We start from the raw sequence: 23,271 nt of genomic DNA, 5'->3' as shown, positions 1-23,271 counted from the left end.
ACGCAAGGCTTGTTACCATATCAAAGAAAGCTATCAGGTTGGTTTGACAGGACTATTACTTATCACTTTATTATCTTCTAGATGTTTGCAAATGGATTTCTTAATTATTTGCTCCATTCTCTTTCCTGGTACAGAAGTTAAGCTGACTGGTCTGTAATTGCCTGGGTTGCCCTTATTTCCCTTGTTATAGTTTGGCACTATATGTGCCCTTTCCCAGTCTTCTGGAATCTCTTCTGTCTTCCATGACTTTTTAAAGATAATAGCTAATGGCTCAGATATCTCCTCAGTCAGCTCCTTGAGTATCCTAGATGCATTTCATCAGGCCCTGGTGACTTGAAGACATCTAACCTGTCTAAAACAATGAGGAGACCTGTGGCACCTTAAAGACTAACAACTTTATTTGGGCATAAGCTTTCATGGGCTATAACCCACTTCATTAGATGCATGTCATGTTATAGCCCACGAAAGCTTATGCCCAAATAAATTTGTTAGTCTCCAAGGTGCCATAGGTCGCCTAGTGGTTTTTGCTGATACAGACTAACACGGCTGCTACTCTGAAACCTAACTTGTCTACGTAATTTTTAATTTGTTCTTTCTCTATTTTAGCTTCTGAACCTCCCCATTTTCACTGGCATTCTCTATGTTAGGCATCTAATCGCACCAACCTTCTTGGTGAAAACTGAAACGAAGAAGTCATTAAGCACCTCTGCCATTTCCAGATTTTCTGTTATTGTTTTTCCCATTTCATTGAGTAACAGACCTACCCTGTCCTTGGCCTTCTGCTTGCTTCTAATGTGTTTGTAGAATGTTTTCTTGTTACCCTTTATGTCTCTAGCTCGTTTGATCTCATTTTGTGCCTTGGCCTTTCTAATTTTGCCCCTACATACTTGTGTTATTTGTTTATATTCATCCTTTGTAATTTGACCTAGTTTCCGCCGAATAAAGGTCCTGGTGCCAGAGCATGGCCCAGTGGGGTGAAGGTTGACCAAGCGGGAGAGATCCCACCCTGCACCAACCTGACACCTGAGCGCTGCTCCAGAGCCCCCCCATCCCTCTTCATACCCCCCCCCGCCCCCATTCCCCAGCTCGGCTTCTACAAAGTTACAAGAATCAGAGTGTGTGGCGGAGTCCGGGCTGCACAGCTGGCGCGGGGCAGTTTATCAACGGCAGGGGCAAGGGCCAGATGTCGGCCTCGGGAGGATTTGCCTCTCCCCGCACTCCGGGTGGGTGGAACAGAAACAACGGGCAGCCGGGCAGCTGTGAAACCCCCTTGTTAGCAGGTGGCTCTGGGGGGCAGCCCACCTGGCAACTCCATAAGGGGAGAGCAGTTGGTGGTCAGACTCCAATAGATGGACAAGGGTGCTCAGAGTCTGGCACACAAAAGGGGGCAAACAGTGGGGCTCAGACCCTCCTAGAGGGATAGGGGGCCTCCTATGTTTGAACACATGCACACAAAGGTAGGGAGAGAGGATCAGACCCCCCCAGATCTGGGCAGACAGCCCCTATTCTCCCCCAGTCCCTCAAACCATGTCCCACTTCCCAGTGTCCCACTCCACCTGACCCCCCAACTCTCTCCTCCCCACAATCCCCCCTCCACTCCCTATTCCTGCCTACTTTTCCACCCCTATCACCCTCCCCTCCCAGTGAGGATTTGCACCTGTAATTTATTCTCTGTTCAGCTCTGCCTGCATATTCGGCTGTGCTGAGATTTCATTTCTCCTGTGGCAGGGGCAGCACGTAGCAAAAAGATGCCTTGTTTAATTTCCGATTTCTGCCTCGGGTTGGGTTTGAACACACGGTGCTAACTCTGTGTTATGCTGGTCCGGTGGCTGCTTTAGTCCATGCTGAGCTATTCACACACAGTGCAAAGTGTTCTGGGCATGAGCCTTAAAGCTGTTCGGCACGCGACAAGCTGTTTTTTTCAGGGGAGCTGTAGCTTGGGAACCCCTTGATTGAATGGGACCAAATTTGGATCAGAAACCAACCCCCCTGTCCTCATGAGACACACCAAGTTTCAAGGCAATCAGAGTAACCGTGTGATTTTAGCATACTTAGAGTAGAGCTTTAGACAGAAAGCTGGTCTGAGCCTTCATGAGAGCAGAGCATCTCGTTTGTCTGTTAGTGGATCTCTCTCTGCCTCCCTCACAGGCTCAGCCTCCCCCCACTGCACCTTCCCCTTTATTTACAAGGGGAGATCGTACTTCTCGTGCACCACGGACGGACGAAGGGACAAGAAGCTCTGGTGCGCAACCACCAGCAGCTACGACAGGGACGGCCGGTGGAGGTTCTGCTCTCTGACGGGTGAGGCCTGGCTGCCTTCGCCTCTCGCTCCGTTCCCCTGCCCGGCACAGCAGCCATTCCGCTGGGCCCTAACACCAGGGAAGCCGTCCCACTCGCTGCAAGGAAACGTCCCAGCTCCAAATGCACTGGCCAGACTTTTCTGAGACCATAACTTCCAGCTGGAGCAAGGTGCCTTGGGAAACGCTCCTTAGACACCTGCCTGCGTCTCTGTGAGCCTAAAGACCTTTGAAAATTTAGCCCCAGGTGCCTAATGCCCAAATTTTCAAAGGTATTTAGCGGTTGCTGCCTTGGTGTTGCAAGGCTAACTTACTGAAGAGCCTAAATGTCATTTTCAAAATGCATTAGGTCCTTAGGAACCAAAATCTCATTGACAATCCATGTGAGTTTCATCTACTAAGTGCCTAAATACCTTTGGAAAAAGAGATTTAGTCTCTCACCACAGTTGGCTTTGCAACGCTGAGTGCAGCAACACCGGACTGCCTTTAAAAATCTGGGTCTAGATGACTTGGAGAATGGGACTTGCACACCTAAAATGTGTACATCTACCCAGCAAAAAAAAAAACAAAAAACAAAAACACAAAAAACACAGCAGCAAGTCTCAGAACAACTGAGGTCAACTGACTCAGTGGCTTCCTTTCTAACCCTGGGTAAGTCACCGCCCCACCCCGTGCCTCAGTTTCCCCTCCCACCCTTTGTCTGTCAAACCTAATTTGATTGTGAGCTTTGATTCTCTCTCCCTGTGTGTCTGAGCAGTGCTTGGCACAGTGGGGCCCTGATCTTGGCTGGTGACGGAGCTGAGTGAGTTTCCAGGGAAATAGTTTAGTTGCTGAAAAAAAGCAGCATCAACTGACCCAAAACCATTTAATAAATTTGCGACTGGCTCCCGAGAATGACTCTGGTACCGGGGCGCTCGCCGAAGCTGGGGGAGACTCGAGGCCGCGCTCTGGCTATTTCATTCCCATTCGCTTTCTCCACTTTTTTCAGGCTGACAAAAAATCTGAAACATGTTGGTTTGGGTGCGACTGAAACGAAACTTTTCTAGAACATTTTCAGAACTGCCAGTGAACCGAAAAGCCATTGTCATCCCCGCTGAGGGGGGCGGGAGAGTGTCTTACTACTAATGAATCCTGAGATGAGAATGTGGGTCTGACTCCATTGCAAACTGATTCTAGAGTCACTGCACTCAGCATCTGGCCCCCTTGTGCTGAGCGGCAGTTAAATCAGATCAAAGCCAGTTGGCACAGGACAGAGGGGAGTAGGGGGTCAGATCAATTCTTAAATGAGACTGGAGAACTCCCTGTGAGTGGCAGTGTAGCTGTCTCTGGGGATCGAGCTGGTTCCTTCCCCCGCCCCCTCCACACACATCCCGGCCCCAGTGTTACCTAGGGCCAGATCCTCAGCTGCCGTAAATTGGCATCACTCCGTGGGTTTCACCGGATCTGCGCTGCTTTACGCCAGCTGGGATCTGGCCACTGGCCTCAGCTGGGATCTGGCCACTGCTGACTGTCACTTGCCTTTCCTTGCTCTCTCCCCGTTTCACTCTCAGGGCCAGACTCTCTGCCCTGCACCTTCCCCTTTAAGTACAAGGGGAAATCGTCCTCGGCCTGCACCAGGGACGGAAGCACCGACAAGCGGCTCTGGTGCGCAGGGCCGGCTCTAGGCACCAGCAAAACAAGCAGGTGCTTGGGGCCGCACATTTGCAGGGGGCGGCATTCGGGCCATCCTTTCTTTTTTTTTTTTAAACTCACTTCCTCCCCTCTCGCAACACTGCAGAAGCGAAGCCATGGAGCAGCTGGGGATCCAGCATGGGAGCTGAGAACCCACGGGACCCTGGGAGCTGTAGTTCCTTGGCTAACTCCCTGCCTATAGAGCCAGCCCTGGAGCAGGGAAAGAACTACGTTTCCCAGCATTCCCTTGACCGTAGCCACAGGAAAGGGAGGGGGGGAGTGGGAAGCTGAGACCCCATGCGCTTGCCGTGGATGGGGAGCTGGCTGCTAGAAGGGGGTGGCACTGTGAATGGGGGAGAAGTGTGCCCAAGGAGTAGAAGGCTTTGCCCCAGATATCCCCTTCAGAGGACTTAGTTTTATTTGTTTAAAAGGAAGACAGTGATATTGCATTGGCAAATTCCCCATAGAAACAAAGAGTGGAACAAAACAATAATAAAGGCACCTCAACTTTTCCTCATTTATGTAGGACAGTCTTATAATATGCATCCAGATATCCTCCAATCACACAAGCTGAAAATTGTTCCACTTTACTGCAGTTCTGTGACCATATGGAAACCAATCCTGTCTGTGTTCTGTGCACATCCAAAATTCCTGCTGAATGACCTGCCCTGGGAGCGAGTTACCAGTGACCCAGGGCTAGGGCGGCAGGAGGGTGCAGGTTGGGGGGAGAGCCCAGGGCTGGGATGGCAGGCGGTGGAGGTAGGGCACTAGTGGGGGGGAAAGGAGAGAGCCCAGCGCTGGGGCGGCAGGGGGTGTGGGAGGGTGGGGGGAGAACCCAGGGCTGGGGCAGCAGGGAGATGCGGGGGGGAGCCCAGGGCTGGGGTAGGGGGAAGCCAAAATTTTTTTTGCTTGTGGTAGCAAAAAACCTAGAGCCGGCCCTGCTGGTGTGCGACCACCAGCAACTACGACAAGGACGGCAAATGGAAGTTCTGCACCCGGAAGGGTGAGTCCTTGTGTCTGTGCCGTGCTAACTAGAGCGGGTCACAGCGGAGAACGCCCAGTCTCAGGACAGATTGCCAGAGAACAGGGCAGACACCCCCAAACTGGTGGGCTATTCTCTCATTAGATTCACCAAGCCAGGAATAACGGAGCATGCCTGGATCACTCGGCTAGTTTTACCACAGAATACAGACAATCCCCTTGACATTCCAGCCCCTGTTTATCACCCAGGCAAGCTGGACTTTATGATGGAAGGCCGTGGCTCCCAATGTTTCCAGGCTACTGTACCCCCTTCAGGAGTCTGACTGGTCTTGCGTACCCCAAGATTCACCTCACTTAAAACTACTTGCTGACAAAATCAGATATAAAAATACAAACAGCGTCACAGCCGCACTGTTACTGAAAACTGGCTTCGTTTCTTGTTTACCGTAGAGTTATAACATAAGTCCATTGGAATATAAATACTGTCCTTCCATTTCAGTGTCCACTGTATAAACAAGTCATTGTATGACATTGTAGTTTGTACTGACTTTTCTGGTGCTTTTTACGTAGCCTAGTGCAGGGGTTCTCGACCTTGGGCCTCGGCTTGTTCAGGATAAGCCCCTGGCGGGCCACGAGATGCTTTGTTTACCTGAGTATTGGCAGGTACGGCCGCTCGCAGCTCCCAGTGGCCGTGGTTCGCCATTCCCGGCCAATGGGAGCCGTGGAAAGCGGCACAGCCAGCACCCTCTTTGCCCTTGTGTCAGGGCCTCAGTCTGCAAACCCCAGCAGCCAGCCAGGAGCTGTCTCTCACTCCCCCAGACCCTGCTAGCAGCACTGCTCTGTCCAGGGTGCTGGCAGTTCTCTCAGCCCTCCAGAGACACAGTCCTTCCTCCCTGCGCTCCCAACAGAGAACTGCTGCCTCTACCCTGCAGCTCCCGTTTTATATGGGCCTTCTTCGCCCTGATTGGCTGTTCCCCTCAGCCCTTCTCTGATTGGCTGCCTCCGGCGCAGCCTCCCTAGGGCTGCTTTTAACCCCTTTCCTGCCAGTGTGGGGCAGATGCCCCATCAGAGGGGATCTCAGTCCAATAGCTCAAACTCTCCCTGTTCAGAGGTCAGCAGAGATGGCAAGTCCATGCCCAAGGCTTCTCTTTTCTAGTTGAAGCAGGTTAACGAGCTGACCATTATCATCAACTTGCTTTGATGAGGCAGGCAGCAGTGCACACAGCTTGAGTTCCCATTGGTCAATGCCATGACTCATGCATCTGTTCAATCCAATTCATGCAGCCATTCAAACGACAACGCTGGTTTGCAGGTGGTTTTTCAATGTAAATCACATGTTTCAGATAGACCAAGACTGTGGTTCTCAGCCTACTTATCATTGTGGGCCGCGTGTGCAGCTCTCTGTGGGTTCTGTGGGCCGCATCCCCACAATATATATACCACCTGTATGGCCCTGAGGATGTCACATGGGCCGCAGCTGTGTGCTGAGTGGGCCGCAAGCGAACCACAGGCCGCAGGCTGAGAACCACTGGAAGACAATAACATCCTCATTCTAGTAAACTTCATCTAACTGATAAATACAGGCCTTTTGATCTGATGGTGATTGAGTGTACATTGCACACGTGATGTAGCGGTAACTGCAGAGTGACATCAAGGTACGTTACACAGGAAGTCGGGGAATACAGACAAAGGCAATTAGCACCTACGCTTGATTCTTATCAGCACAGATGAATGGGCTGCATTACACCACAGTGCCTCTTGGCCTGCCTTTAAGGGTTACACACACCGGTGAATCAGCCTGTTAACTTTATCCTCAGCTGGTTTGCCAGCGCCACAGTCCGCACCTCCTGCTCCCTCCCCCTGCAGGGCACAGGGTCATTCTGCACCGCGGTAACGCCAGGGAAACAGCCCCAGCTCCAAAGCCGTTGGCCGAGCTTTCCCACGGCGCCAGTTAATCCTCTCCTAGCAGCATTGGGCTTAAGGATCTTTCACCTTCTCTCCCTCTCTCCATTTGCACGAATATCTGTCGCTCCCACCCAGCGCAATCAGACGACGGCGCTCCCGCAATGCCGTACCGTTCAGACACACATGAAGCCAGGACAATTTATACCTGCTGGGGATTCTGGCCTAGTGACTCCAGGGAAGCAAGGCAGAATTATACCACTTGGGGATCTGATCCATTGACTCCAATGGCGCGGGGCCCATTTATATCACTCGTGGTTGTAATTTGTCTCTCCCCGTTTCACTTTCCATCTCAGTCTCTCCCCCCTGCGCCGTCCCCTTTATTTACAAGGGGAAATCGTACTCGGCCTGCACCCGGGATGGGACCAGAAGCAGGCTGCGCTGGTGCGCAACCACCATGAGCTACGACACGGACGGCAGGTGGAGGTACTGCAGCGTGACGGGTGAGTCCTGGCAGGCTTCGCCTCTTACACCCTTCCCCTGCGCGGCACAGCGGCCATTCGGCTCGGCCAGGGAAACAGCCCCCACTCGCTGCAAGGGAACGACCCAGCTTCAAATCCGCTGGGCAAACTTTTCTGAGACGCCAGTTAATTCCCTCCTGGGAGTGTTTGATTGAACGATCGATCGGTCGCCCTCCCTCTTGCCACTGCTCCTTCGTGTGCAAAAATCCGCACTGGCTCGGGCCAGTGACACAACGGTGCTCTCACAATGCCACACACTCATCTCCTGAAAACACACACACGTGCACATGGGACGGGAACGAGAGAGGACACGTGCTGCGATGACGTGTGCTATAAGACAGCATTAAAATATTGAGAAATAAGGCCCTTGGAGACTAGCAGAAAAAGGCAGAGCCAGAGACTGGAAGTTGAAGCTAAACAAATTCAGACTGGAAATAAAATGCCATTGCAGCAGGGGGACCGGACCCTGAGTCTCGCCTGGGGGTGCTCTAACCACAAGGCTACACAGCCCTCCTTCCCCCTGGTTTAGTCCACTCTCGCTCACACAGGGGGGGATTGGACCCGGGTCTCCCACGTCCCAGGTGAGCACTCGAAATCCAGGGCTAAACGTTATGAGGGAGACACCCCCCACCGCCTTCTCCAGCTGGGCTCTGAATGGGCCAAAGCTCCCAGCACACCCAGCGGATCGGGCCTGAGGGCAAATCAGCCTTGGGCTGGCCCATCTCCCACTGGGGGCTGGGGGGGGACAGGCAACCGGGCGCCTGGAGGGAGGCAGCATGTGCAGGCCCAGAGGCAGCCGGGAGCACCTGGGCAGCCTTCGCAGCGCAGACACTGGGGGCGAGCGAGGCCAGGCACCGTCGCCGGTAGGAGGCAGCTGCGGGGGGGGAGGGTAGTGAGGGGGCCATGGTGACACCTAACACTGGGGTTTAGGTGCCCACGTCCCTCTGTGGATCTGGGCCAATGGCCCCTTCTGGGCTTCAAATCTAGGGCTCTATAAAGGCTTCGTCCACATGGGTTAGACTTGGCCACTCCTGTGTCTATGCAGCACAATGGGATCCTGTCCATGACAGGGGCTCCCAGTGCTACCATTATACCCCTAATATATAATGTACAGCACCCAGCACAATGGGGTCCTGTCCATGACGGGGCCTCCCAGTGCTACCGTAATACCCATTGTGAGTCTCTGCTTGCTGGGAGTGGCGCTCTATCCCCCTCTAGTGGTGGCTAGGCCCCCTACAGAATGATGAGCCTGCTATTGCCTTGGCTAAGAGACAAGTGTCTTTCAACTCATGCGGTAGAAGGTCCCAGGTTGGATCCCCACTGCCAACACCCTTGGGTGGGTCAGTGTTTCACCCTAATATATAACGAACAGCACCTAGCACAATGGGGTCCTGGGCCAGGAGTGGGACTCCCAGTACTACCGTAATACACCTGCTCAGTAATGTACAGCACCTAGCACAATGGGGTCCTGGCTATGATGGGGGTGCCTAGTGCTACCGTAATACCCCTAATAAATAATGTACGGCTATTATTATTCCAGAAAGGGAAAGGTGTTTTTCACCCCAAATTCATGCTGACAGAACCTCTCCTCCCAGCCCTGTGTGTCGTGTAGGAGCTACACGTTTGGTGGGAGGTATTTTAGGGACGTTTCTGAGAGTTTGTACTGATCGGGAGGGTGAGTTTCCCTGGGATTCTGCTGCTCAGTCATGGAGGCACTTTTGAATCTCCTGCCCTAGGCTGGTCCAAGCCTCCCTATCTCTGCCTGCGAAAACTTCCTGCCTGTAGACCCAACGGCTGCAGCCTCCTTGGGGAACAACTACACTGCCTGCATTTTGGAAGAGAGACCGGAGCGGAGGGTGTGGGAGAGAGGACTGGGGTGGGGGGTGGAATTGCTAAAGCAATTCCAGCTGGAGGGCGAGGTAGGGGAAGACCCCCCCCCCCATCTGCACGGACTGGGGAATGTGGGGATACTCAGGGGTTGGGTTTTTTAAGTTATGTCAGCCCGTGTCTCTGTGCACTGCGCCGTGGGGCGCCACTATCCACGCTGCGCGATGGAGGGGGAATGATGCGCGGAGGTGACCCAGGGAAACTGACCAGCTGCGACCGTGCCGGAGATATCTGCCAGGCACAGGATGTAGGTGATGATGTGCAAGGTGCTGAGCTGCTAAAGCATTAAGAGTCCAATGAAGGACAGAGCCCATTTGCCCCGGCTCCGGTCTGTGACTTCGCGTTCTGTGGCTGAGTTCTTAGCAGGGCCTCCTGGCTCCAAGATCCCGCCGCCGCAGAACTGTGCTCTGGACTCTCAGCTCTCATTTAAAAAGGGGACCCGAGTGTCAGCAGTACAGTGCTGCTTGCCTGCGTCTGCAGAGAGCCTGAAACCGTGGCTCTGAAGGGGGAGGGGCACTGCCCCATCCAGCTAAAGGGCAATTGACTCTGAAACCTAATGATGGCAGTTGAAATTGAAGGGGGAGGGGTAAAATAAACTCTCCCCCAGCGCAGCTGCTTCACAGTCAATGAACAGAACATGTCCTTAGCAGAAAAACCCTCTGATTCCTTTCCTAGCTGAGTTGAAATCTCCCCCTGGCCATGGTACCAATCGGTATTTCTGTCTCTCACAGATTACGACAATGGAGAAGTGTGTGTTTTCCCTTTCACCTACAAGGGCAAACGCTTCTCTGCTTGTACCAAGTTTGACAATCTCTTCGGGAGGTTCTGGTGTGCCACCACTGACAGCTCCTGCACGGACCACCAGTGGGTTTTCTGTCCTGACTGAGGAGGGTGAAGGAGGATCCGTAGGGATGGGGAGCACCAGAGCTGTTGATGTCCCGCGACACCACTTCGACAAAGAGAGCTCCTGGATAAAAACCCAGGTCAATATTCTCAGAAGCAACGAGTGATTTTGGGGCCCATCTGGAGATGCCTTCAAAGGGCAGGTGTCTTTGCTTCGTTTCTATCCTGGGCAATTTCTGTTCACCATCTCAGCAGGCCCCACCTTCCTTACGCCCTGGGGCGACAGGGCCATGGACACGGGGCAGTCGCTGCTCAGTAACAAGAGGCAATGGTGTCTGCAAGGGGATCGCTCTGGGCACCAGGGTTTCAAGCCACCGCGACACCCCGGAGCCAAACAGAAAATGAGTCTGATTAACTCTGAAGAAACAAACCTCCGGGCCGAACTGTGAGCACCTGACCTTTGGCCCAAGTGGTGCACCAATATCCAGGCACTGCAGGGTGTTTCTGTCAGGAGGAGAAATGCGTCAGGGAGATTCTCAGTGCGATCGCGCTCACTCACCAAAGTGTGTCAGGTCTCGTTTGCCTGACTCCAAAGAAACAAACAGCAGCAGGCAGCTTCCTGGCTGTGAAATCCCCACGCCTGCGCCTCCAGCGAGCTCTGTGCCCAAGCAGCTCTGTCTCGGTAACAACCCTGGGCCTGGCACCTGCTGCAGCTGAGGGGCAGCGTTAGGGCCAGCGGCTGCAGTGCAGCAGCCCAGGATGCCGTCCTGAGTGGAGAGAGAGATAACGTACCCAGAGCTCACCCCTTGGGGGCAAGGGCAGCTGGAGGAGCCGTGGCTTGTACCACTCCCACGGCTTGGCTCAGCTGGGGTCACTCAGGGCAGCACCCAGGTCTCCAGCCAGCCGGCACCAGTTCTGGGTCCGGCTGCCTGTTCCACGGTGGGGACGAGCTCTAAGGGAAACCTCCCCATGGGATCCCAAGGGAATGGTGCCCCCATTACAGGATCCCACCGAGAATAGTGCCCCCTATAGGATCTGTAGAGAATTGTGCCCCCATAATAGGATCCCGTGTGGCCAGAGTTCCCAAACTGTGGGCTGCAACACAGTCCTGGGCAGAGTTGGGGGCTACATGACGGTATTGACACCCCCCAAACTGTATACGTGGGCAGAGTGGTGACTGGCGACAGCTCCCACCCAGGGCTGGAGGAGCCCAGTGCCCCCAGTGGGTGGCAGAGGGCAAATCAGAGCTGCCTGGTGATGGGCAGAGGGCATGGAGATCAGGCCGGCCTCAAAGGCCGGCTGCTCCCAGGGTGGCTGGAGGAGGCTGGATGGTTCACAGCCATTCCCGCTCCAAACCGCCGCACCCCAGGAGCTATTGCTATGGGGCCCCGGGATCGGGACTTGGCGGTTGGTGATCAGGACCATCAAGGTAATGGCTGGGCCTGGCCCAAGCATCTGCCTCGGCCTGGCCTGAGGGAAAATGGCAGCGTGGGTGGGAGCTGCAGAGCGGCCTGCAATTGGAGGAAGGTCCCCCGGGGTGGGTCTGACCCAGCTCCGGTGCAGCCCATCCAGGGGAAGAGGAGACGTCCTGTCCCTCCCCAGCCCAGCCAGGAACCCAGTGCACAATAGGAGTCTGCAGCCAGGGTGCCAGAGGTGTGGGAACAAGGGGTGCGGCGGGTGCTGAGCCCCCCCCAGATTTCACTGGGTAAAGTTTGCCTGCACGCTCACAATGACCCAGACCATGACCTGGGTCCTGGAGCTGGGCTGCACCCGTGTGGTGAGAGTGGGAATTGCGCTTTTTCACACAGCTTTTGAACACACATGGATGATTTTCAAAGTTTCATTAACTAGGGGGGAAAGTTTGGGAGCCCCTGTCATAGGGAATGGTGCCCCCATGGGGCCCCCTGAACCCCTGAGAAAGGACCCCACTTTCTGCACTCCCAGGGGCGGGGTCTCTCATTCCCAACAAGCCCCGTTCATGCACCATTGCTCCCCGTGGGCCCATCCTGGGCGGGGTCAATGTTCCTTGCCCCAGTGACTCCCACTGACCTGCTCCGATTCCCCAAGCGCAGGATCGGGGCCCAGAGCCTGAACCTGTCACACTCGCGGGGCTTTGCCCGGGGAGCGAGGGCTCCTGCTTGGGGCTGCGGGGCAGCAGGGGGAAAAGTGCAGTTCCTGTGGGATGGGCCCCCTGGTCCCCGCCTCAGGGCACCATCTGTGGGATGTGGGGAGGGGCAGCGCTGGGGACTGGTGTTCCTGAAGGCCAGGGCTGTGTCTGTGTTCGGTTCACACCCCCTTGGTGTGGGGAGAAGCAGAGGTATTACATAGCGAGGGCCAGAGCCCCTGTGGGTTTAAATCAGCCCCTCTCCACTGGAGTGAACCCCTGTGCCCAGGAGGCCTCCTAGTGGCCACATGCAACAAATCAAAGCAACACGGCAGGAGATGGGGGAGGAACACACGGTGCCGTGACACCAGATCCCCCGTCTGACGGGAGCTGTGAGCTGGGCCAGTCCCCAGGTCGCTCACCATCCTGCTCTTGAAACAGGTGCAGGGCACTCGGCACTGGACAGACGCTGCCAACTTAGAACTGGGTTCCAGGTGCCGCTTGCTTAACTGTGTGTGGGACGGGGCTGCCTGTGCTACGGGGCCAGGCCAGAGGTTACGCCTGCACTGGGGCAGAGACACCATTCAGGGACGTCCTGGCCTGGACAAGCAGTTAAAATCAAATGGCCAATTTGGAGGCGAGCTGGGGGGAAATCTCTGGGCTCCCGAGTCGGCTGCAACGTGCCGAAGATTCTCTCTGGTTCCAACCCAGATTGCTTATGAAGCCAAGTGGCATCGTGTGCGCTGGAGATTTTATTCATCCTGCAAACCCTCCCCGGCTAACGAAGGGTCCAACCAGCCCAGCCCCAAACCACCAGCAAAGCAAGGCCGGCAACACAAGTGTGTGGCGACACCCGCATTAAATCAAATCAAACCATCTCTGCGCGGGTATCGCTCTGGGCCGGGATTTGGGCCTACACCAGAGCAAAGGTGCCACCAGCCAGAGACATTTGCTGTGAATGGCCGAGGGAAGCAGAGCAGAGCGTGACGCAGCCACCGGTGACTCAAAGCCCCACCCCACACCCCACCCGGGGGCAGGTGAATTCCCAGGACAGGCCCCAGGGCCGGGGGGAGCTGGGATGATCAGCCGGCCCCTCGCTATGGCAGTGCCAGTGCAGTAGCAGAGTTCACAAGTCAGTCCACGCCAGCCCCTCACAGTGCCCTCAGGTCTGCCCGGGCAGAGCCACGGCCCCAGACACCCAGGCAGGGCCCAGCTGTCCAAAGAGCGGGGGGCACCAAGGGTCTGTGTGAGCACGGGAGCTGGATGCAGGGAGCGTGTGGCTGCCGGGGGGAGCAGAACTGGGTCGTGCGGGATGTAGGCAAAGGGGACAGAGACAGGAGCAAAGCCCAGCAAAATGGAGGCCACGAGGGGCTGGATTTTAACACCCTTTTCTCTAGGCTTTCATGGCTCTGGGCGCGGGGGCAGGGGGGGGACTCTGGAGTAGCCACGCAGCCACATCATGCGTGTTAATGGCTGGATCTTGACTGGCCCGTGGATCTTCTCGCCCAGCGTCTCTTCCTCCCCCTCCAGCCCTGCTCTGCTCCCCGCCTGCCAGCTCTGGAGAAAGGTGAGGGGAGCAAGGCCAGGACTGGGGTCTCTGCTGCATCAGGTGGGCGCCCATCTGTAACGAGCCAGAGCGAAGGGAGGCTGGATTAGCGCAGCATTCTGCCTGTCTGGGGAGCCCCACCCCGGGGGAATTACAGCCCCGTACCAGGGGCTACGGCCGAGACTCGGGATCCTGGGAGCCCAACGTGAGACACGGCAGCATCCAGGGCTCCAGCTGAGATCCGGGACCCACAGCGCCAGGCGCTGCACAGATCCATGACGACAGACAGGCCCTGACCCAAGCAGTTCAGAATCCAAATTGACCAGACTGACACCAGGGAGGAGGGGAAACTGAGGCACAGCCAGGGGAAGGGACACGCCCCTGCCCAACCAGTGCGGGCGGGTGGAAGAGCTGGGAACAGAACCCAGATGTCCTATGTCACAGGCCAGGGCGGCGCTTTCTGTCAGTCCAGCCTCGCTGAGGCGTCTCAAGTTGGGCACCCAAAATCCCAGGTCATTTGGGGGAAATTTGATCAAAGTCACAATGGGTCAAAAGAAGCTGGGAATGGGGGTTCCTAATCAAAGACATCCCCCCCAGAGCACATTGTGTTCCCCCAACACACCCACCCCCTGAAGCTCCCATCAGGCCCCGGCTCTCCAACCCCCGCCCCAGAATAGCTGGGACCCCACAGAGCCACGCAGCCCCCTGCGGGTCACCCAGCCCAGTTTCCACATGCCCTGGGGCCAGGGCCATGTCAGAGCCCTCCCACAGCCCGCCCTGCCACTGGGCCACACCCTGGGGGTGCCCACTGGTCTGAGAGGGCTGTGCCCCCCGTCCCTCATCTGGACCTGGAGCTGCCTCCCCAGCGCCTCAGGGTTTGCTCCCCTCCTCTGGGGTCAGTGACAGGGACATCAGGCCTTGTGAGTGATGGCAACAAAAATGGCCACCCTCCGGCCCTGCAGAAAGGGACAGACTGTAAGGGACCCACCCAAGGGCCTATGTGACCCCCACAGTGGGGGAAGAGCACACAGGGGATGCTCCCTTGGGCTCACAAGCAGGGAGGCCCCAACCCCGCACAGGCCGGACCGTTGACGTCAGTGCGGCCAAGCAGGCAGAGCTGGGACAGTCACCCTCACGGGCTCTGGCCCAGGCTTCCCCAGCCCCACAGGCTGGGGATCCTTGCACCTCCCCTAGCCCTGTTTACACGTCCCCCCATTGGGCAGCAGGGGGCACAGCGGGACGCTCATGCTGCCCCAGGGCGGGTCTTGCTGCCCCAGACCTTGCAATGAAGGGCCCATGGGGTGGCAAAGGGGATGTGTGTAAATTCCCCACTTAGGTCTAAAGGTCTGGCTACACTAGGGGATCCCAAGGGCTGGGAAGACTCACTCCATCAGCTGTGTGGATGCTGGAGCTAGATGGGGGACATTTGTCCAAAAAATGGGGTTATTTCCCCCTCAAAAATGGCCTTTTCCTGCCCAGGAAAATGCCGGTTTTCACAAGACACCTGGGACTGTGCAAAGTTTCCTTTTCAGCGAAAACGCCTGTGACTTTTGCCATCAATGTTTAGAACCGTTCCCGGGATCCCGCAGTTATTGGAAACGGGGCATTTTCCATGGTCCGGAAAGCCCAGCTTTTGGTAAATGGCAAGAGGACCGTTCCGACAGGACCGGGACCTGGATCCCAACAGCCTGCTGGAGGCCTGGCCCCGGCTACGCAATGTGTCCCTGCTGCGCTGCGACAGCCGGGACTGCAGCGGGAACAACACCGACGCCTTCCTGGACAGGAGCTGAGCCATGGGGCAGCGACTGCACCAACGTGGGGTTTCCCTGCCAGCAGCCTCCACCATGTCATAGAGGAATGGGGGTGCCAATCCCCCCGTGTGATTAACACCAAAAGTGTCAGAGCATCCTGTCTGTCCATGCATCTGTCTGTGCGTCTGTCCATGCATCTGTCTGTGCGTCTGTCTCATCTCTGTCTGCATGTCTCAGCTTTACAGGGTGCGCGAGGCCTGGCCAGTCTCTCTGGCAGTGCCCCCTTCACTGAGCCAGGCTTGGGCCCCCACTTTTTGCCAGAGTGACCCCTGGGCTCCCCTGCTCCAGACCCCTGGCCGAGAAGTCACCCCACCCGTGACCCAGGCTGGAGCCCTGAGAGCCTAGAACCGGCCAGTGACAGCGCCATGTGTGACCCAACCCAAGTGCCTTGAGGTGCAGTTATTTGCCGCTTAGGGCTGGGGACAGAGCTGTTCAGAGCCCCACGTCTCCTCACTGCCCTTTGCTTTGCCTTCCCTTAGGGATGGGTTGGCTGTTGAATACGCCTTCGCCGTCAGCCTGGAGAAAGCCAGTTGTGAGAACCCATCTGGTCTGGAACAGATGCTGCGCAGGAACAAACTGCAGGACATGCAGGCGGCCATTAACCCAGAGGGCAGCCTGCACGACCCAGACGAAGGGCACATTGTGGCTGCCCGGATGAAGCGCCTGGGCAGGGGAGGGGAACACGTCGAGTGGCGCCTGCTCCAGGGCGACCAGAACAGCCCCGTGCAGAAGCTCCTGGCCTGGCCTTACAACGAGAGAAGCTGCCTGATCTTCTTCACCGTCCGCTCGCCCTGCGCGGGGACGTGCCTGCTGGTGAAGAGGCCCCACAACATCCTACAGATGGTGAGCGACACCTTCCGCCCCATCGACCACAACTACAAGGCTTTCGTCTTCCGGCAGATCTACCGGCAGGACCGGGACTTGGATCCCCAAAGCCTGCTGGAGGCCTGGCACCGGCTGCCCGACGTGCCCCTGCTGTGCTGTGACACCAAGGGCTGCAGGGACTGCAGAGGGAATGACCCCAAAACCAACCCAAATGCCTGCCTGGATGAGATGCGAGCTATGAGGCAGCCGCTGCACCCACCTGGCAGAGGGCACGTTTGGGGGGATGGCAGGGCAGGGGGCACTGTTGGAGGATTGGGGGGGATGACAGGGCAGGGGGATCTGTCAGAGATTTGGAGGAATGGCAAGGCATGGGATGCCCTGGGCAGCGTGAGGGATGGCGGCGCGGGGGTGTGCTTGGAGGCTAGGGGATGGTGGGGCAGGGGGAGCCATTGGAGGGTTGGGGGGATGGCAGGTCAGGGGAAACTGTAGGAGGCAATGGGAAAGGCAGGGCAGGGGACACCGTCAGAGGGAGGGGAGATGGCAGGGTAGGGGGCACTGTCGGGGCAGGGGTTACTGTCAGGGGTTCGAGCAGCAGGCACCACTGGAGGGTTCAGGGACATGGGGGGATTCAGGGGGGGGGGGGGGGTGGGACATTTCTTCTCTCAAGGCCTGTGATTTTGCAGAGTCCCCCCATCCTGAATGATTAACACGAATAAAGTGTTGGAGCCTCCTGGGGCCTCGTGTCTCTGTCCATGTGTCTGTCTCCCTCCCCTCTGTCCGTGTGTCTGGACTTTACACAGTGTGGGAGGCCCCCCAGTCTCCCTGGCAGTGCCCCCTTCCTCGGGCCAGGCCTGGGCCCCCACTTTTTGCCTGAGCCCAGACCCTTAGCACAGAGTCACCCCCTTGGGAGCGAGGCAGGGCAGCCTTTGCCAGACACCCAGCTCGCTATGGATGAACCTGGCCATGTGCTGCCATCTGCTGGTGATGTGAAGGTAGACACATGACAAACACAATGGGCAGATCCCCGTTTGCATATTTCCTGCCAGCCCTGCACTGGCTGGATCAGATGGGGGGTGGAGGGGGAGCTCAGCGGGGGCTGAGAGGGGGTCGGGGCAGATCTGCCCTGTGTGCTCTGGGCGGGTCCATGAGATTGGCTGGCACGCGCCGCACCGTGAAAACTGCTGGACAAAGCGCTCTGACCCCAGCGCTGGGTGCACGCCCATCTGCAGTGGGACGTGTAGGTGCCCCATCACTCCGCAGGGACCTGCAGCTCCCCAGACTGATGGGACAAGGCTCCAGTCAGTGGCTGGAGGCTCTGAGGTGCTGTGCTGGGGATGGGGGACGGGAACAGGGGGCAGGAGAACCGGTTTGATAGAAACCTGGGTCTGCCCGGGCTTGGTGAGTCGTACACGCCTGTTCGTTTCTTCAGCTTCTCTCCTTGAGCCAGATTCATCTGCTTCTTAACCAGGCCGGGATCCGCTGACATGGACAGGTGTGTGACAAAGGCCATGGCTAGGGTCAGGTACCTGTCGCTAAAGCCCAGGCTTCATAAGACAATTCAGAGGAGAAGAAACAGGTTTCTGTTCCGTGAAGGCGGCTCGAATCAAACACAAGAGAAACCCGATAAAGCTTTAAAATCTGGGTAATGCGCAGGGAAGGGATTGTAGCAATCAGAACGAATTCTATTTAATGGAAAATTACAAGGATCGTTCAATCGCACAAGTAGGAAATGACAGGGAAAGACTTGTGCGTCCCTCCCACCTTCCCATTGCCCACAATGCTGCCCAAAACTCGCCTTTCATGGCCTTCGCCAACGGACACCCAAGAACAATCCATCCCCAGCTCCACCAAACCTGCAGGGAAGGCTGAACCGACAGGGACCTCTACTGGATCCAGGCACGAGGATGGTGCCAGTGCATGCAGTGTGTGGCTGTGAGACGGGCTGCTGTAACGCAGATACAAGCAGAGGGGTCACTGCTGAGGGGCTGCGTTAGTGGGGCAGTTTGGGGGACGTATTGCACAATCACTCACCTCCCAAAGTGGTCAGGCACCAGTACCGGCTGCTGAGAGCCCACAGGAGGAGTTCAGACCGGGGGGAACCAGAGAGCTCGGTTGGAGTCAGAAGACCTTCTCACCCAGGGGTGGAGATAAAGAAAGGAGTGTGAGGAAGTGGGAATTTCCTGTAGTATCTTTGTGTGATATGCCTGGCAGGGACGGACTTGGCTAGGAATTGCTACAAAACGGGGTGTGAAAAAAGTTAAAGAGCCACTCGTGGGGCAGAATGGGGGATTTGAGGTGTGTGGGTCATGTGAGTGTCTGGGGTGGAATGAGCAGGTCATTAAAGGGCTGGCTGAAACCGACTCACACCGATGGAGACAATGGAACAGTTGACACCTAACAATGGGAAACTCCAGCAGGCAGAGTGTTTGAACTCAGCAGGGGTCTGCAGCATGAGGACAATGGACCGAAGGGTGACAGGAGGCTAGAATAAGACCTGGCTTTTGTAGAGGTCGGGGAGCTCCCCTGGGACTGGGCGACAAAGGGAGGAAGCCAAGGTGGTTTCTTTAGTGGCACGGCTCACGATAGCCCTGATTTGGCTGATTTGGACACTAGCTGAATATTTGCTCCTCTGTGCTAAGTTATGGACTTCCCAATGCTGGGTCCCGGCTGACTAATAAACCCCGCTCTGCTTGGAAGAGGCTGCCTGGTGTCGCTGCAAATAGTCACGGAGGGGCAACGGGCCCTGAAGAGGGAACAAGTCTCTGACCAGCCGTCTATCTCAGGAGGAACCGCTGAGCAGGAGGGCAGGAGCAGGGCTCAGTCTGGGAGGCATGGAGACCACAGGGCCTCCCCTGAAGGAAGAGTGGGACCCCTCCTGGGTCAAGCCCCCTGCAGGGGTTTTGGAAAAGCTGGGATGTAGCTCGAATCCTGTGGATCCATAACAAGGAGCCTTCTGTTTAAGCCAACTGGCACCACAACACACCATCTCAGGACACGGAGTGTCAGCATACCATCTGCTTTAGGAAGGCACCGGGGAGGGAGCTGGTCTGGGAGGAGCTTGTGCATGATAGATGGTAGGAGACTGGCTTATTTCTCAATAATGATTAATGAACCTTATCCCCTGCCTTCCCCAGATCCTATTTTCCTGTTCTCGAAAAGTCTCCTCTCCCCCAGTGTTACGCTGTTATTCCTGATAAATCATTTCTTGGCTGGAGTTTGTTTTATGGACTTTACTGTCTCCTGTGTACAGGGCTTTACAGTCCTTGCCAACTAGTTGGATTGTCCTTGATTTCTCACGGGACAGCACTCCTGGGTCTGTGACCCTGAGTGGAGGCACCCAGAATAAGGAACCCAGGACCTAACCCACACTATGACTGTGGTGAAACTGCTGCAAATATTGGTGAGAGTAATGATCCGGGAGAGAAAATGCCACACACGTGATTCCAGAAGCTAGGGGTTTAAGAAAGTTGCATTAGGCTTATGATGGGAGTCGGTGACGCTGCCTAGAATTATCCCCTGCACTGATGAGGCACAAAGTGATTCAGGCTTTTCAGATTTTGTCTTGGTATAACTATGTTGGTTAGGGGCATGTGATTTTTTTTTAGTGATACGGTTGTGACACTTCCCAGGGACACCGCAGGTGTGAGGCGCTTTTCAACCACCGGCCTTTAGCTTGTGTATGCCTAATGGGTGTCAGCTCCCTAATTTCACTGGCAGTCCAAGCACTCGCCTCTCAGCCTACACAGATCCTGCTGTCTCTCTGCAGGTTGGCAGTCAGCACACTCCGACCCTCGAGTCCTCCGAGCATCCCCCTGGAACGCCCAGCCCCTGTTCCCCTGGATGCTCATGGTATTCACAGACTCGCAGGTCCCAAAAGAACAGTCCCCCACTCCCAGCTTACCAGTTCACCTCGCCGCTTATCACACAGCACGTCAGCATGTTTGTAGTGAAATCAAGTATACATTGATTGAACAAAGGGATGGAGATTCTACCAGTAGCAAGTATAGAAAACAGATGGCGACATATCAAATAAAATCACAATATGCATTCTAGACCCTAGACTTATTTAGGGAGATACTTTGATGAGCAACCGTCATATAAAGTCCCTCCACCATTTCACAGCCCCGCGTGGCTGTGAGCTTCCGTTCGTGGGACAAGTCGTGCCCCCATGACGGAAGACGCTGTGTGGTTTCTTGCATTACCTGGTAGACCAGGCTAATTCTTTGATCATAGTCAGCCCCCTGTCAATTGTTTTGTTCCTCTAGGCAGAGGTGCCAAGTTTCCCAGTTCCCGGGGGGTGCTTGACCCCCCACTCTGCCCCAGGCCCCATCCCCACTCCACCCAAACCCCCACCCCCACCTCGCCTCTTCCTGCCCCCACTCCTTCCCCACCTCTCCCAGTGCCTCCTGAACACCACTGAATAGCTGATTGCAGCACTCGGGAGGCGCTGGGAGGGAGCGGTAGGACTAGGAGCTGAGCGGCGGGGCTGCCGGTGGATGCTGAGACAGCATCTATGCCTGTAGCGTCTCCCTCTTGTAAGTGTCACACTATTTCGATGAGCATCAGACTTACTGTGCAAACAGGCTGCCACTGTGAAGCGGACCACACACAATGAGCCGACAGCGAGAGAAGCGTTAGTGACCCGCGCCGGAAAGCAACCGGTCCGAGACACGGTGATCTGTTTCCCTTAAGAACATCATTTTCAGTACAGATACATGACGCCTTAAATATGATCCTTACACACATTTCACAATGATTACGATGACCACGGGGCCTCTGGCTCTCAGTAGAGACCTCGCATGCCATCCTTTGGTGATTCATGATGCATATATCTGGCCCAGGAGATCCCTGTAAAAGTCTGTGCACCCCCACTCCCCAGGCCCTCTGCCAGCTGGCAACAAAGGGTCCCTGGGCTCCAATAGTTATAATGGTATAAACCCTAGTGTGGATGCCATTATACTGGGATAAAGGTGCCTTATACTGGTATAGCTTATTCGCCTTCCTGCATGGGAATAACCATCCCAGTATAAAGCACGGTATACCTATATAACTGTGTCCACACTGTGGGGGGGGGCTTGTGAGTCTCATAATCCAGATCCAAGGCTTTTGGGTCTAGACAAGGCCTGAGGGTGTTAACCACCCTATTTCTACTTTGGGTGCCTAGAGGCTCTTGGAAAAATCCCAGGCTAGGTGACTAGCCCGAGGTCACCCCAGAAATCGGTGGCAGAGCGTTTACAATCTGAAGACCTTCTCTGCTTTGCTTACAGGGGAAACCCACCGGGGTTTCATGAGATTGCTGATGGCTTTCCGAATATCTTTGTTCCTCAAGCTGTAGATTAGCGGGTTGAAAAGAGGGGTTAGCACCGCATAGACCATCGCCACCACCCTGTCGTGGTATGAAGGTCGGCTTTGTGCCGGGCGGATGTACATAAAACCAGTGGTGCCGAAAAAGGCCAGTACCACAGTTAGGTGAGAGGCGCAGGTGGAGAAGGCCTTTCGCCGCCCTTCCGAGTCCTGGATATTGATGATGACGCTCAGAATCTTCACGTAAGAGAAGAGGATGAGGGTGGCCGGGCCGAGGATGACGAAGGAGTGGAGGGCGAAGTCTATGGTGGTGCTGGTGGACACATCAGTGCAGGCCAAGCTGAACAGCGAGGGGAAGTCGCAGAAGAGGTGCTCTATGCGGTGCGCCCCGCAGAGGGGCAACGTGGAGAGCAGGATGATTTCTGGCACGGGCCACATAAAGCCACATGCCCAGCACCCTGCCGCTAGCCACAGGCAAATCTTGGGGGTCATGGCAGATGGGTAGTGCAAAGGCTTGCAGATGGCCAAGTATCGGTCGTAGGCCATTGCCGTGAGCAAACAGGCCTCTGTAATGCCCAACGCATGGAAGAAATACACCTGCAGGAGGCAACCTCTGTAGGAGATGGGCTTCCTGCTGTCCAGGAGGTTGGCCAGCATCTTGGGGATGGTCACTGTGGTGTACCACACCTCCAAGAAAGACAGGATGGCCACAAAATAATACATGGGGACATGAAGATGCAGGTTGGCCCGGATAAGCAGGAGAATGGCAGCATTGCCACCAAGAATGAGTAAGTAGGTGAACAACAGGAGGCTAAAGAGCAGGAGGTGAAAGCGCTCGAGATCTGGGAACCCCACCAGGAAAAACTCAGCTTCCCATGTCTCGTTGGAGGCTTCCATGTCCCCCACTGGGCTGATCTGTAACGACAGCAAGGTAATAATAACAATACCTAGTGCTTGTCCTCAGTAGGACCCAGTTGTCCTGTGTTCTGGTCCCGCACGCTAGCTACTAGGAAAAAAACAACGTGGAAATAAGTTTTTGGCACCACGTTAGATCACAGTGCACAGGCGCCGGCTTCTTCTGGGCCCCCAGCGGGAGCTCAGCCCCCCTGTTCTGCCCCCACCCAACCCCTTCCCCCAAGCTCCCACACCTGGCCCTCCCCTTCCACCCAGTTCCCCCCCCCCCCCCCAGTGTTCCCCCTTCCCCCCCCCCCCCCGCGCCTCCTGCATTCTACAGAATTGATTGGTGCTGGGAGGGAGGGAGGGGAGGAGTGGATTGGGGGGGGCTGCCGGTGGATGGGAGGTGCTGGGGGGGAAAGATTGACTGTCAGTGGGTGTTGAGCACCCACTAATTTTTTTCTATGGGTGCTCCAGGAGTTGGAGCCTATATCACAGTGTTACAAAAGGGCATTTTGCAGACTCGTAGAAGTGTAGGATTCGAAGAGACCTCGAGAGGTCCTCTAGTCCAGTCCCTTGCCTTCAGACCGTTTCTTCCCCCTGCAGGTGGAACGGGGACTTGAGCCAGCCCTAACCACTGGGCTACAAGTTGTAAGGCAGAACCTCCCCCATATTTTGGGTAAGC

The 23,271-nt window shown here is 55.9% G+C and overlaps 1 protein-coding gene across 1 annotated transcript; it reads right to left on the bottom strand.

Moving 5' to 3' along the window:
• Window positions 1-17,637: 17,637 nt before the first annotated feature.
• Window positions 17,638-22,589, bottom strand: LOC117887111 (olfactory receptor 6N1-like). The gene is made up of 2 exons (XM_034789353.1): window positions 21,667-22,589; window positions 17,638-17,932 (listed from the first exon to the last, which is right to left on the bottom strand). The coding sequence occupies exons 1-2, from the start codon at window positions 22,587-22,589 to the stop codon at window positions 17,638-17,640; spliced, it is 1,218 nt and encodes a 405-aa protein (XP_034645244.1).
• Window positions 22,590-23,271: the final 682 nt, after the last annotated feature.

The sequence above is a fragment of the Trachemys scripta genome, chromosome 14, assembly GCF_013100865.1.
Source record: "Trachemys scripta elegans isolate TJP31775 chromosome 14, CAS_Tse_1.0, whole genome shotgun sequence".
NCBI classification, from domain to species: domain Eukaryota; kingdom Metazoa; phylum Chordata; order Testudines; family Emydidae; genus Trachemys; species Trachemys scripta.
The sequence above is the reverse complement of the archived record's forward strand: the minus strand, read 5'-3'. Positions and strand labels throughout refer to the sequence as shown.

Coding starts and splice junctions, on each gene's coding strand:
- LOC117887111 (XM_034789353.1), bottom strand. CDS start 22,589: ATGGAAGCCTCCAACGAGACATGGGAAGCTGAGTTTTTCCTGGTGGGG. Junction 17,933..21,666: donor AGCAATCTCATGAAACCCCG/GTGGGTTTCCCC, acceptor TGTCTTATGAAG/CCTGGGCTTTAGCGACAGGT.